This window comes from Siniperca chuatsi, linkage group LG7 (assembly GCF_020085105.1).
Source record: "Siniperca chuatsi isolate FFG_IHB_CAS linkage group LG7, ASM2008510v1, whole genome shotgun sequence".
NCBI lineage: Eukaryota > Metazoa > Chordata > Actinopteri > Centrarchiformes > Sinipercidae > Siniperca > Siniperca chuatsi.
In genome coordinates this window covers 18,371,378-18,386,764 of record NC_058048.1, presented here as the reverse complement: position 1 = coordinate 18,386,764, position 15,387 = coordinate 18,371,378, and the positions used below count along the sequence as shown (strand labels likewise).

At 41.2% G+C, this 15,387-nt stretch overlaps 1 protein-coding gene across 1 annotated transcript in view; it reads left to right on the top strand.

Annotated features, from left to right (window-relative positions):
* npas1 (neuronal PAS domain protein 1) overlaps positions 1-15,387 on the top strand; it is a 39,943-nt gene that overhangs the window by 1,194 nt on the left and 23,362 nt on the right. The window contains exons 2-3 of the mRNA XM_044203042.1: positions 9,245-9,406; positions 10,817-11,055. Of these exons, the coding sequence (XP_044058977.1) occupies positions 9,312-9,406; positions 10,817-11,055 (334 nt within the window). The 5' untranslated portion in view covers positions 9,245-9,311. The remainder of the gene's footprint in view (positions 1-9,244; positions 9,407-10,816; positions 11,056-15,387) is intronic.

The window sequence follows — 15,387 nt, the reverse complement described above, 5'->3', positions numbered from 1 at the left end:
ACAAAATTGTCAAAATCATATAGGTAATAAATTATAAAATGAGAATAAAAGAATGAGGAGTTTTATTTTAAAACTGACCTTTCCTTTACTTACTGGGGTCTCTTTTTACTGTGTGGTAGCATGTTTGAATATACATTTGATTACAGAAAATACATATAAAAGTGCATATTTTAGCATAAAAGCGTAGATTTATAATTTACTATAAATTAATATTGAACAGATAATTAGACTAAACGTTTGCTCTTCCTTGAAAGCACCATCATTGCTTTTACACAAAGTTCTTCTTCTGTGCATTTCATCAATTTAATGTAACTGATAAAACATTTTCACTGCAAATATTCCAATCTTTGCTTCTGGCTCCAGATAAGCCAAATAATTATGCATGTTTATGTTCTGTACTGATTGACCGCAATAATAATGGCCCACCACTTTCAGATAAATTCAGTGTGCATGTGTGTGTGTGTGTTTGTGTGTGTGCTGGAGTTTGAGATATAGAAGCAGAGAGTGAACGGCTGCGTGTCCGTCTCCACCTGCAGAGGCAGAATTGGTCACAGTTTACTGGCTTAGTAACATTCGGTGCCTTCAGGGTGTCTGCAGCAGGTGGTCCAAATTGACAGAATGACTGTGACAAATGCACAGTGTTCGCTACTGCTGTAAAGTAAATAACAACATCAAACCACCACATAGTGATTTCAGGTTTCCAGTGTTTTTTTCTTCTTAGTTTTTTCATAATTTGCAGTTATTGTGACTGGAGGCTTGTCACTTAAAGTAAAAGTCAGTCCGTCAGAGTAGTGCAGTTATTTCACAAAGGAAAAATGTGTGTGCATGCGTGAGTGTGTGCAAATGTAAGAGTATTTGTATGATTTCCTGCAAGATTCCCTATTTGTACATCTATTTCTGTCCATATATAGATATTTGTGTTGAATGTTTGTGTGTGTTTCACATACTCTCCCTGAATGTTTCTCCAAAATCTGTGTTTGCTATAAACTCTGCTGTGTTTCGTACACAGCCAAACAGCATCATTTGCACACACACCTGCAAAGATAGCAGGTGCTTCAGATAAATTCAAACCAAATAACTACCTGCAGTACAGAGTCACTCTTTCAGGTGTCAAGATGAGGTCTCAAAATGTTACTATTAGCAAAAAGAGTCCCTGTCTGTACTCACATGTAATCCAGCAGTTTTTAGTAACTTACTGCCATAGAGCAATATTTTAAAAATCTTTTTTTCAGCTTTTTAAAATTGTATGTAGAGAATATTTCTACTTTACTGTCGGCATTGCTCGAGCAGCAGCGCATGTATGTAGCAACGCTAACACGAAACAGGGTCAGACCGAGTCATCACATGTCCGTGGTACAGTTTATACCCCGGCCTACTGAGCCACTAAGCCTCTGCATCCATTTTAGTTCTCGCATGTGCAGGACGCTTTGGTCGTGACCGACCATTAGGCCTTTTTTATTAGACCCAGACGTAGGTTTCTTCTGTGGCTTTTGGATTTAAAGAGCTGTGGCTCATGCCAACAGGCAACTGTGTGACAGACCCTGACTTGGATTACTTTGTGAAAGTGAAAATGTTGGCAACAAAGAGTTCCTGTTTGAAGACAGCAGACAAAACGAAGTTGAAATGAATTTCATAAAAAGGTAGTTGGAGCTGTTGTTCTAAGAGCAGACAGATAAAGCGCCACTTTTATTTTTCAGCCCATCAAAGATCAGCGCCTGTGTGTGTTTCTGGTGATGCTGTGAGGTAAAAGTCTGGTTTTCTTTGCCAGTTAGTTATATTTTCTGTATTCATTTTGCATAAATATTGACATGACACATGAGTAGATAAAGTGAATATCAGTAATTTATAAATGTATCTTGTTTGACAGACAGCAGCAGACAGTCACTTTTCGTGAGTTCTCAGGTAGACAGACACCTCACCTCTCCCTCCCTTCCTCTTTCTATTCCTCTCTTGATATTTTTGTCTCTCTCTGTTGCTCTCTTACACACACACACTAAGGTGGTCAGTGTCTGGTGTGTTGATAGACAGCCGCTCACACACGCCTTGCTCTCGCTGTGCGTGCGTGCGTGTGTGTGTGTGAAGAGCGCTGACAGACAGTGTGTGGGTCTGTGACAGAGGGTGTCAGCGCGGTGTCAGGGAGATGTGTTTAGTGTCACACTCTGCTGACCTGATCTCCGGTCGGACTGTCCACTCCGGCCCCGCTGTGGCTCCTTACATAACCCCTGCTGTCATTCACACACCGGCCTGAAGGGATCCACCAGGCTGCGCACACACTCACACACACATACAGTTACTTAGTGACGTGCGCACGATGTATAGGCATCCGCACTCACAGTCACTTTCCCTCTAAATCGACTGTCAGATCAGGTGCGGTCTGCAAATCCTTCTCACAATCACTCTGTCATGTCTTTTTTTCTTCTTTCTTGTTCTCTAATTTATGCCATGACATAAAGCCGAAGTTACATAAATTAACACTTTATCTGGAAATATTCAAACAAAGCATTGAGCTCTCCAAGCATGGAATATAGTACGAGGCCAACGGGTATCCTGGTTTCCCCAGTGTGCTGCAAGACACCTACACAACTTGTGCAACTCTTATCAAGAGTTTGACACTGCTCTGAACTCTGACATTTGCACCATGCTAATTGATGTGTCTGTAATAGCATGTGGACATCTCTGTGCTAGTGTACAGTATGAGAGTATCCATACACACACACACACACACATTGGTGTGTGGAGAGAGTGAGTGACCCTGTGTGCTGTGCTTTGGCCTGTGGTTATTTGGAGGTCAGTGCTGATGTGGTCTCTGCCTGCGGGAGTGGATTTACCATCCTCTGCCTTATAGAGACCTGCATCCACTTAGCTGACTCCTCCACTGTCTTCTTTCTACCTTTTCTGTCTGTTCACCAGTAACTTTTACAATTTTGGGAACATTTGAAAATGAGAAACACTGTACATGAATATTATCAGTATTCTCATTACATGTGACCACATTGCCATTCAAAATAAGAAGCTTTTATAATTTACTTTCCTGTAAGTCCCACTTTTCACCTTTAGCCTGGCCTAACATCGAGGTCGGGATATTTAACCCCAGAATAGATTGCAGCTATTATTTTGACTTGTGCTATTTTATTGACCCAGGATTTTCTCTTTCAAGCGTAGATATCATAAGGGTCATGGATGGTTAACTTCATGATGGACTGACCACTTTTTCTGAATGCTTTTCTTTTTATTGCTTTTGCAATTCGCAAAGTTATCTTCTTTTAGATGTTTTGTACTTTATTTTGTATTTATATATCTGAGTTGCTGTGGTGAACCATTTTCATGTTTAGCTCTTTTTATATTGAAGTTCAAATTTTATCCCTATAATGCTGTCACTCTCACTGTTGATCCTGCGTCTCTTTATGCCCTTTTACTAACAGGGGAAACCAACCTGTATGTACTATACTAGTTCTGATACAGGGTTAAAGGATTTAAGATTGAATATTTTGTTAAACCATATAAATTGTATATTCATTTAACATACGTGTCTATTTTATTTGGATTATTTTGTAAATCCAGTTGCTCCAGAAACAATAAATAAGACACTACCTTTAAGTTCTAAAGAAGGCACATAAAGTCTGCATCCTTCTTCAAGTTTTTATACTTGTTTTGCTGCTTAAATCTTTTTCATTACTTTCAATATTGAGCAAGGAATGACATCCAGTTTATTTGAGAAAAATCACTGACGAGCAATCTTTAGAGAGTAGGTAATTTTTCTGGTAAACACTGTAAATATATATGATTCTGTGCACTGATACTTTCAACTTCATATTTAATACAGTGCAGGTGAAGTGGAGCATCTCTTTTGTGTATACTCAGGCCGAGATAGATGGTAATTATGACAGGCATGGATTGGATTCTGCGTAGCTCCACGCCCATGAGGAGTGGACATCAAAGCACGCTCACCAAAGCCCTCTATAATAAAAGAGGAGGAGGAGAAAGATATTGATTACCGAGGGTGAACATTAGCAAATCCCTTTCTCTCTCCTTTTTTCATGTATGTCTTCATCTGTCCATCATTTCTCTCCCTCTCTCTCTTACAGTCTAATTTGCCTCCCTCCGCCTCAACGTATGCTCTCTCTATCCTCCATCCACTCTCCATCAACCCCTCTCCCCCTCTCTAATCATTTATTCATTGCTGATCTTTTTATTCTATATTCTTCCAGTTTAGGGGTGGTCCACGCCGTCACTGTATGGTGCTGGTTCGCTCACACAGGCTGTTAACATCATTCCTTTACACCCTTCCCAAACCCTCCTCTTCTTCATCACCGCAGAGATACCTGGGGGCGGGCGGGGTCACTCTGGTCCAATCTAACGTTGTATTGATTCCATTAGATAATTAACGACCCAGGCAAGGGCCAGGGATGAGCAAAGAGGGGGTTAGGAGAGATTGGGGGAGGGGGGCAATGATGGGAGAGGCGGGGGGGCGCCAAGGCCCTTGAGAGTTGGAGAGAACCTTGGGTTGGGAATGATCCAGAGTCCTCAAGGTCAACCGCAGCCGGTGCTCCAATACGGAAGCAGAATACTGAGCGAGTCCGAATATGGAATACCGAGAGAGAGGGGGGAGATCTTCATGTCCAGCAGCTGTCGATTGATCAGCGGCTGAAAAATTGTACATTAAAAAGTCTTTTGACTTCCAAATCCTGAGGTCCAACCAGGGCCGTAATGCATGATAAGTAGTTTTCAGCCCTCCAACCAGAATACCAAACTTCATCTCCCCGGACGCTCCAGACACTCATTTACAACTACTCAACAACATGAAAGGCAAGATAGAAAACTAACTACATCAAACATTCTGTTCATGTTATTTCCAGCCATGTTTTCTACATCTTCCATGATGTTGAGCGTTCTCTATTTGATAAAATATTATTCACAGGAACATCTTACATAGCGGTTGTATGTGTACTCCACTCCTACCTTTAGTTGGAGATAATTAAAGACGAATGGGGGTTGGAGACCAGAGCTGTCTAAAAACTGTTAGCAGTAGTTTTATTTGAGAAAACACTGAAAAATGACCAGAATGACAGCTATACACAGTTTTGATGTTAGGTGAAAACTAATGCCAGCTTTTTTTGCCTTTTTTTTGCCTTTATCTGATAGTGGACAATTGAGGGGGGGAGGGTTAACATTGCCAGAGCCAAACAAGGGTCCTGTTCCACAAGTACAGTATGATTTGCAAGCACTGCCCAAAGGCACATCGCAAATGGCTGTCACTTGCATATTGGAGATAAATAAGTCCTACAAGGCTCTAGCATGTTCTTGTATGGGTCGCAAGTATGGAGGGTTTTTTTTGATTAGTGAAACATGTCACTACACAACAGGAGAGGAAATGATCTAAAATTGTAGCTTTCATGTATAAAATTTGGTGAAACAGGCCCCAGGGATGTCACAAAAGTATAGAAAACATACTTATCCTCTGTATGTTTTCACTTTATTAACTGAAAGGGAAAGAGATATATCAATGGTTTTCCTAAATCAAGTTCTTGGACGTTTCTCAGGATTACTAAACTACTTGAGAATTAATCAAAAATCATAAAAATCCTCAGAAATGGAACTATTCTCCTCTTCCTGTACATTGCATAGGCTTGGTCCTGCTCTTCACCTTTGCATGATTGCAGCGTGCATGTCGTCTCCAGTGGGCTATGAGAGCTCCTCTGCCTCCACATTCACAGTCTTGGCCAGCCTCTGTATTGGGCCCCAGGGGTTGGAGAGATGAGGCATAAAACAACCATGCCTCTACCTGGGGGAGCTGGTGGCATGGCAGTGAGGCTATTGTCTGTCTGCGTGCTGTTTGACTTAAATGTGTTCATTTGCCTGATGCCCCTGACTCCCTACGGGGAGGGGCAGCTCGGGGAGAGGAGGGGCACGCTAACGAACCTCTGACAGCTGGAGGCCCTAATTAAACGTCCCTGCTGAAAATAAACAGAGCGGGAGCCAAGCGAGCAACCAGAGAGAAGTGCACGGCAAACAGAGGCTGTGAACGCTCACCGCAGTGCCCTCCTCTCTGTTGCTGTTGAGACCGTGCCAAGAGAGCATGGCTCTATAGGGTAGGGGTCTCAAATACACACTCACGTATAAACGCACATACACTACGCTTATGAATATGTAGCACTGCAGCAACACATTGTGAACACCTGCCGTCACACTTGATACAGGTTGATCTCTACAGCTGTGGGCGCAGTATATTTTTACTGTCAGTGCTCTTAGAAGTCACACTTTCCTTTTCCATATATTTCCCTCTGTGCCATTACAGAATAAGTCGACTCAGCTCTATTGAGCGGATTGTTTCACACTCTCTGTCTAGATGACACTTCTGACATTCAGCATGTTGTGCTGCTAGCTAGCTGGAGTATTAGCAGTCAAAGTGGCGGGGTCCATTTGGGTGAGTGCATTAATGGGCCGCCCAACCTGCGACAAGGTTATGAGGCTGATTGAATAATTACTGTGAAGGCCCCTGTCCATTACGCCCCTGTGTCTGCCCAGATAGAGGGAGATGCAGAGAGAGATGGAAAGATAGTTCGAGACAGAAAGATGGAGGGAGAGATTAGATAAGCACAGATAGGGTCAATTAAGAGATAAACATACAGGTATGGGATGGAAAAATTTCTGTGTGTGTGTGTGTGTGTGTGTGTTTGTGGGGCCGATGAAATTTTAGAGTAAATCATTTCCTCCCTGTGTCTCATTTTTGATCTCTCCGTCCTACTGTACACAGCCTAATTTGCCATGTAGTGCATTTTTCCAGGTAAGATAGAGAAGGTGACAAAGGTGAAGTTGTTAGACAGAGTTGCGCTGCCCTCTGCTCGACCCTGTCTTCACTTCACCAGACTCTCTGAAAAGAGGACTGTCAATGTTGCAGACTGGAAGCTTGAGGGGAAAAGATGTAGGTTTCCTACAGTTGAATGAAGCCTAAGCCTAGGACAAAATATTCTGTCAATGTAAGTGCCCTGGGAAGAGGTTAAATCTAGGGCTGGAAAATTAACCAGATTGATCAAATTAGCAACTTTAGTAGTGGTAGTAAATTCTCTGAATCCCATATAATAAACTTTAAAGGGCTACAGCAGCCATTGATATCTAACCAAACAATGAACCATCCAATCAGCTAACAGTTCAGTCCAGCAATCCTGAAACTTTAATTAGTTGTACTGTAATTAATCATGCACTGATGTATTTTTGCAAAAAAGTTACATTTATCTATGATGGTTTATTGTGATACAGATTTTACTTTATATATCGCCCAGCTATCGCCCAGTTATTTCCTAGTGTAGTGCATTGTTTATAAAAGTTCTTGTAGTATTGCCACTATTTAGCCATTTATCTTGGGATGGCAATGACGGTCGGTTGGTCCACCACATTGCTCCAGACTAAGTATCTCATCTATTGCCATTAAATGTGGCACAGATATCCACGGTGCCCAGAGGATGAAGCTTTCTGACTTTGGTGATCCCCTGACTTTTGTCCAATACTTTGGTTTGTGACATTCCCATCAGCCTCAGCTGTACTTTGTGTTTACTGTTTATTAGCAAATGATAGCATGCTATCACACTAAACTAAGATGGTGAACATGGTAAATATTATTATAATTATTATAATATTACCTGCTAAACATCAGCATGTTAGAACTGTCATTGTGAGCATGTTAGCATGCTGATATTAGCATTTAGCTCAAAGACCTGCTGTGTTTAAGTACAGCTTCACAGAGCCGCTAGCGTGACTCTAGACTCTTAGTCTTGTTTAGTGAGCATTGAGCAGTGAGTACACTTTTTAAGCTCCATTAATGCATGTCTTCTGATCAAACATTGTATGGTTGAAGGAGATATTGGAAGATAAATATTCATACTATACCCACTTCTTCAGTTTCTATTAAGGTCAAACTTTCTATCACTGACCTAGGACTATGTTAGCAGTAGAAAGCATAGATTTCTGCATTACTATCGCTGCCTAAAATAAAGGTAAGTGGATGACCCGATCTCCCCTTTCAACAACTGTTCTCTCTTTGTTGAATCCCTCATTGACTCTGCTGCCTTTGAAATTGGTCCAAGAACTTTTCATGCATAAATTTAATGTTGGCTGTTTTAGCCTAAGATTTGTGAAATGATATCTGCCAAACCTGCCCAGCTTCTGCTAACCCCTCTTAACCAAGGTCAGCATAGCCATGCTCAAACTCGAGACATAATCCATTTTCTTCGGCCCCGGCAAAGCTCTACTGACTCGATTGTGCTGACCCAGCCGGGCCAAAGAAAGAGAGCGTTAGAGAGTGAGAGGAAGTGAGAGAGAGAGAGAGGGCATCTCAGGCCCAAGGGCATGACACTGCGGTGCTTGGGGCCACACTAGCCCTTTAAATGTCAACACAGCACAGAGGGGAGGGAGGGGAGCGAGACGGGTGAGGAGGACAGGGAAGAATATTCGCAACTTCCACTACAGGAGGGTAGTGTTGGAGGCTGGCAGAAGGCGGCAATAGATGTGGAAGAGTAGGCAGTGGACAGCATGTGCTTCGTCTTTGGAGATGTTTGCTTTAAACTCCGATTGCAGACAAGTTTGAATTTTCTCTCAGGGAGGAGGGGAGACATTTGGAGATCTGTGATTGTGACTTCAAAGGAGGCTTAGTGTTTTGTCTTATGTCTATTACCTTGGGAACAGTCTCTGACCTTTATGTGGGGAAGTACACACAGTACCTAATTGCTCTCTGTCAACCTCACCTCTTTCTTTCTCTCTCTCTCTCTCTCTCTCTCTCTCTCTCCAGTCTTTCTTTCTCTCTCTCTCTCTCCAGTCTCGACAAGCATTTTCAGAAACGCAATTTTTCAGATAGATGAAGTAAGAAATCACAAGATGGATTTTCAGCCAAGCATTTTAATGCAAATTATATTCTATCGAATTAAAAGGGCTGAATGGAAACTGCAAATGGAGATAAAATGTCTTCATTTTTCTTTATTGAAAAAGGGCTTCATGCTCACTCCAAGCTTAAAAAGTATTTTGTTGAAAACTAAATAAATTATGATGGAAACTAACTGCTAATTAAAAAATTAAAGGCTCCTTAAAATGTGTTAAATTTGACATCCCAAAAAGGACATATGTCTGTCCCCTGTAAAAGTAGTTTATGACAACTTTATAGCTATTATTTGTGAATGAACTAACCTTACAGTACTTGATTCACTGACTCTTTCCTCCTTTTGTCCCTCCTCTACTGTCTCTCATGGATCTCCAGGTCTGAGCCTGTCACATCCTCAGCCAATCAGAGCCTTCGTTAACGGCGGCGTGTGATTGGGAGAAGGATGGCAACCATGCCGTTTGTCAGTGAGGGGAAGTGTGTGAGTGTGGAGTGGGATTTCCTACAAGGACTACTGGCTAAGCCTCCCACCCTGCCCTGGTGAGACATGACACACACACACACACACACACACACACACACACACACACACACACAGGCTGATACTGTATAAGCCTGCGTGCATGCCCATGAATTAATCTCTGCAAGGTGAAATCCATGCATTAAGACCCTTGCACACAGTGACAGCCTGAAGAAGAATTTCCTATCAATGAAACACAATCCAGAAGACATAAGTCTGATCACCTCAGTGCTACATATAACCTGTATTGTTGCTCACCTGCCAATCCTGTCAGAGCTGTGAATCCCCTCCCCTTAGTGGGAGATTAAGTAAATTTGGCTGGAATTATTAATGGGTAGTCATTTACAGCCGGATATAAAAACTAAGCAGAATCAATGCTTGTGTATTGATTGTTCTCGGTGGCTGGGGTCGAGGCAGTATAATAATGAGATGTTACAGAGGCTGGCATTCCACAACACACACAGTTTTCACTTATTAGGGAATAGCAAGGAGAAACACAACAGCTGTGTCAGCTGATTAAGATATAAACATATGTACACACACCATGTACAGCCCTTTTCTTTGTTCTTTTCTTTCCCTCACACATGCATCCACACACACCACTGGTGGTCTTTCTTAGGATGAGAATCAACAACACAGACACGAGGGAGAAAGGCTGATTCTTCTTTCCCCCCTAGCTCTCATTCTCCCTCTCTTTCTCACACACACACACTTTATTCCAGCCCAGCACCAACACAAAATGTGAAGTGGCTGTGACAACATAATTCCACCACTCGGGCCCCATTGAGAAGAGTCAATACCCAATCAGAGAGACAGGCTACCTGAGCCCCGGCCCCCCCTCTGTCACTCTGCCCCTCCCTCTACTATTGATCCCTCAATCACAGCTTCAGCTCACTAGCCCGGGACCAGATGAGAGAGAGAGGGGGAGGGAGAGAGGGTGAGAGTGAGGGATTGGAGGGAGGTAGGGAGGGAAAGTGAGAGATAGGCGGCGAGAGATTGTGTATGTGTGTTCACATATGGATTTTGGAGCAAATGGCATTATTAGGACTCAGATAGAAGAACGGAGTTTGTCTGTAATTACCAGGCCAATCTGCAATGGGTCAGAATGAAGATTGTTTCACTTGAATTGCAGAAGCCATTACCATTATATGTATTTATGAAATTAGTTTTCTGGATTGATGCTCAGGTCATCTATACAGAGTGTAAATCAATCAACAAGTGGTCAGTAAATGGCCATGATGTGATACTCTTTACCAGTTTCTCCCATCTTACACAGTCCTGATTCAGACTATTTTCTCTGCCCTTTTGTACTCTCACTCCTACCTGTGTTTATCTATTTCTATCATTTTAATTCTATATGTCCACCTTCACATCATTTTCCCCCTTGTCTTTTCCACTCTTAATACACCCTCCCCTTGTTCGCCTCTCAGTCTCCAGAATCTACGTAAAGAGAAGTCTCGCAATGCGGCTCGTTCACGGCGGGGGAAGGAGAATTTCGAGTTCTTTGAGCTGGCCAAGATGCTGCCTCTTCCTGGGGCCATCACCAGCCAGCTGGACAAGGCCTCAGTCATCCGGCTGACCATCAGCTACCTGCACATGCGCACCTTTGCCAGCCAGGGAGACCCGCCCTGGAGCCCTCTGATGGAGGGAGACAGCAACTGCAGCAAAGGTGAGCAAACGGGAAACACCCAAAAAGAAATATTACTGTAAAATACTGCCAAACAAACTGCATCGGTTCACTTAAGTTCACTGTAGATAAAAGGTAGATTTTTTTTTTCAAAACTGCTTTTTTAGAAACAAAGAGTATGTACCATATCTAAAAACTTTTCTATAAGGTGAATTCAGACAGAAAGCGAAGCAAATTCTCACTTCTTGTAACTTGCACAAATTTGACCGCTGGACCGTTTGTGTTTTTTCGTCCTAAACAGGTAATGTATCAACTGTATGTTAGCCATAAGCTAGCTAGCAACAGACGTACAGACCATGTCTGTGGGAGTGTGCCTGTGTGTTTAGCTTCTGACTGCTTTCAGAACAAGCCAGAAACTCTTTTTTTCTATTATTTCCTTCCGTCTCTCCTTTCTCATCTTGTCTCTGTAAATTTATGAAGCAGATACATAAAGCCTTAGGTGAAAGAATTGCACGTATCCCAAGTTAAAACATTTTCATCTTGCAAAGACGTGTCTTCGCGTCAATCTCCACCACCCCAGGAGAATTTGTGTCTAATGAAATCTTTTCATTGACTTTGTATGCAATCACTCCACCACTAAAATTTGATATGCGTTCTGTCTGAAGACAGAGTTAGTAGGGAACAGGGCCATAGCTACTATTGAGGACACTGAGGTCATGTCCTCGGTACATCCTCTGAGAATTTGAGGATTTAGCAACTTGGGGGAGTTTAACATTTTATGGGCTGATTCTAATATGTCTCAGTCGCAATATGTCACGTTTAAGTGTCAAGCCGGGAAACAGGGAGAGGACCAAATTCAGACAGCAGACATAACAGTTCAACAGCTCAGTTCAACAGTTTTAATGAAAAGAACAAGGCTTACTCAGGTTACAGGCAGGCAGCGGTCACAACCAGGTAAGCAATCAAAAAAAAGGCAAACAAGTCCAACAGGGAGCCAACAAAAACCAAACTTCAAAAGTCCAGAAACAGATGATAAATCCAAGAAACACAGAACACTCAGGTCAGGAAGTTTAACACACATACTACAACGATCTAACACAGAACAGAGGAAGACACTTAAATACACTCAGATAGGGGAGACAACCTGACAGAGGTGAAGCCAATCACAGCAATCAAAGACAGGAAGCAAACTAACAGACACATGAGGGAATATTTCAAAATAAAACTGGAAATAACCAAACACAAACCCAAAACCATGACACAATATACTTAATTTTTTATTAATTTTAGCCCAAGAAAGGATTCATTGTGTAATTTTGCCACCAGATTTTTATTCCTGGTAGCCTGGAGAGGGCTGGAAACAGCATTTAGGCCGTGACTAATTGCATAAAATATAAAAAGCTAAATAATAAAAAAAACTTACTTTGTTATCTAATTTTCTTGGGGTGGGGGATACTTGGACTCATCAGTATTTTTAAAATCCTGGCTACAGCTCTGGTAGGAAATATTTCTTAATTATTTACACTTTTCATGGATTTGTCATGAGTAGATTGTGCTGTTACAATTGTTCACAAATTTAAACTTTGACAATTATGCAAGTATGCAGAGTTAAATCAAACATGGTTGTGATGGATCATTTCTCGGCTCTGGATTCATGAGGAAGAAGAAAATTCATAAGAAAATTATACAGCAGAAATAAATATGCTGATGTGTGTTGCCAATGCACACAAACCGCTGAAATCCATGTTTCAGCTTTCATCTCTCTTTCAATCAAAAGCAATCCTCAGCAGTCTGATCTGCCCACTTACTCCCGCCCACAGAGACACCTCATGCAACAAAAATTCAGTTCGGACCCAAACAATTATCCAGTCCTCTATTAGCGACCATAATTACTTGTGCTGTGTATGTGAGCAAGCATGTGTTCATTCACAAGCCTGTAAACATACATGTGCATATACAGTTATCATACAAAGACTTTCCATAGATTTGTGTGAGTTTGTGTAGAGTATATGTGTTGTGTGTGTGTTTGTGTGTGTGAGAAAGAGAGTGAGATAGATGATACACAAAGAGGGAGGAAACTATTGGTGCGATTTGTAATTACAGAAATTAACTATATAACGAGGACAGTGTAATTATAAAGCCTGTCTAATTGCTACTATTACTGAGGGGAAATGATGCAGCTACAGTACAATTAGAGGTGTGTTTGTGTGTCTGTGTGTGTGTGTGTGTGTGTGTGTGTGTGTGTGTGTGTGTGTGTGTGTGTGTGTGTTCATGCCTGTTCTTGTCTAATTTGAGGAAATGTGAGCAAAAAACACTCATGTTAATAGCATGTTTGTGTGTGACTGCGTGTGGCTTGCTTTACCACAATATGTAGCACACATTCCTGATAAGATATAATGGATTTAATAGTAATAACAAGTTGGGCTGAGTATCAATAGTGGTGCCAGTGCACTCCCTGAGTTTTGGTACAGATGCGAAAACAATGCTTGTCTCAAAATCCTTAAAGGGGCACTACACTGATTTCACATATAAATGTCAGCTTAGTCAACTCATCCTGTGAACAGTTGTATAATGTCTTCTTCTGGGCTTGTACACTACGAATTAATAACAGAAAAACCTGTGTTTGAAAGACAGGGTTTCTCTAATGAAGAGACTATTGGCTGCAATATGGGAAATGTATGAGCCTGTGTTTTTGGAGCTTGGACCATATTTGGACCGATTTTGACCAACCTTTTTTAATCTGTCTCTTGTGAGACACCAAACCTTATGGAAGTGCAGTACTAAATTACTGGAGTACCCCTTTCATTTGAGGAATATAAACATGTTTTTATTTTTTATAAAATATGCTAAACTTTTCAAAGCATCAGTGTTTCTTTTTGTCTTAACACAACATCCATAAAGAAACTGGCAAAAAAAAAGTCAAAAATGGTCATAGTTATGAAATCGCTGATCAAAGAATAACAATAACAATACTAAAGCGGTCTACCAATTTCATACTATGTACAAATTCTAAGCATATTTTTAGTAGTACTATGTATACACTAATAGTAGTAGGAGCAGTGACAAATTAACAATACTTATCTAGTATGCTTTACTAAAAAGTGCTTGATTTTTGAGTGTGCTGTTGTCAACAATTGTCACGATACAAAGCACAAAAGAAATGGAGGTGTTACACACGGCTACAAAAAATAATTTAACTTTTTTGGAAAGATATTTTTACTTCTCTCAAATCTAAATGGCAGTGGCTCCCCAATGATGCAGATGGACGGGCCTTTTTCACAGCAGACATTTTGACTTGTCATAGTAGGAAAAGCACAGATGTTACAAAAAACATTAATAATGACTCCGCTCTATTCAAGTGCCCCTGTAAGCCATGACAGTGTGACAGTGAGCGAGCATGCACAATACCGGGACCCTGACACTGAAGCGGCTAAATGGAATTCAGCCATCATTAATTTTAGTATTTACACCTGTGCTTTTCCTACTGTGACATGTCAAAATGTCATACATGAAAAAGGCCTATTGATGTCCATTGTCACATGTACTGTATCATTTTCTGTACATTGATTAGGTAAGGTATATAGATTTTTTTGTATACTAATTTCAAAAGCAGTTCAGGACTATATGACAATTAGTATGAGTACACACTTTTACAACAATTAGTAGGTAGCATGGAACTGAAACATAATGGACCTGGCCATAATAATCTCATTAAGCTTAAATAAAAAATACTTGACAGTTTTCAATGTTCAATGCTACATACTCTTTTCAGTCTGTACCAGCCATAATATTAAGTATCTGACCATTTAATCAATACCTCACTGTAAACCAAAAGTATCCTACTCAGAGAAATCAAATTGTATACTACATACATGGTGAACCCTAATCTATAGCCACAGTATCAGGAAATATACATTGTTATGGCTGAATTCACTGGGATCCATCGATATCTAATCAACCATGCAGCGCTGCACAATCTGAATGTCTGAGTGTTATCCATACACTAGCACACTTACACACAGCCGTGGCCTTGACTGAGCTCTACACGTAGTGAATTGTTTTGCCCCAGTGTTCCAGGCTTTCCTTGGCCTTGATAGAAACTACTTGCTGTTTAGAAAAGTAGGTGCGCAGGTAGCCGTGCTGTCCTGTGCATGAACTGAAGTGTGGTAGGAAGACAAATGTGAGGTATGCTGCTTACAATACAATGAGAAGCACAACTTGTACAAATGTGAGCCATAACTGTAAATATATAGAATCCTGCAGCAGCTACGCGAAGGTCATGGAAAATTGTGAGGCACTTGACAATGAATTGCGTGCCAGCTACAGACGGTATTACAGTCTGAATTATCTTGAACATTTCTTCTACTAGGTCGG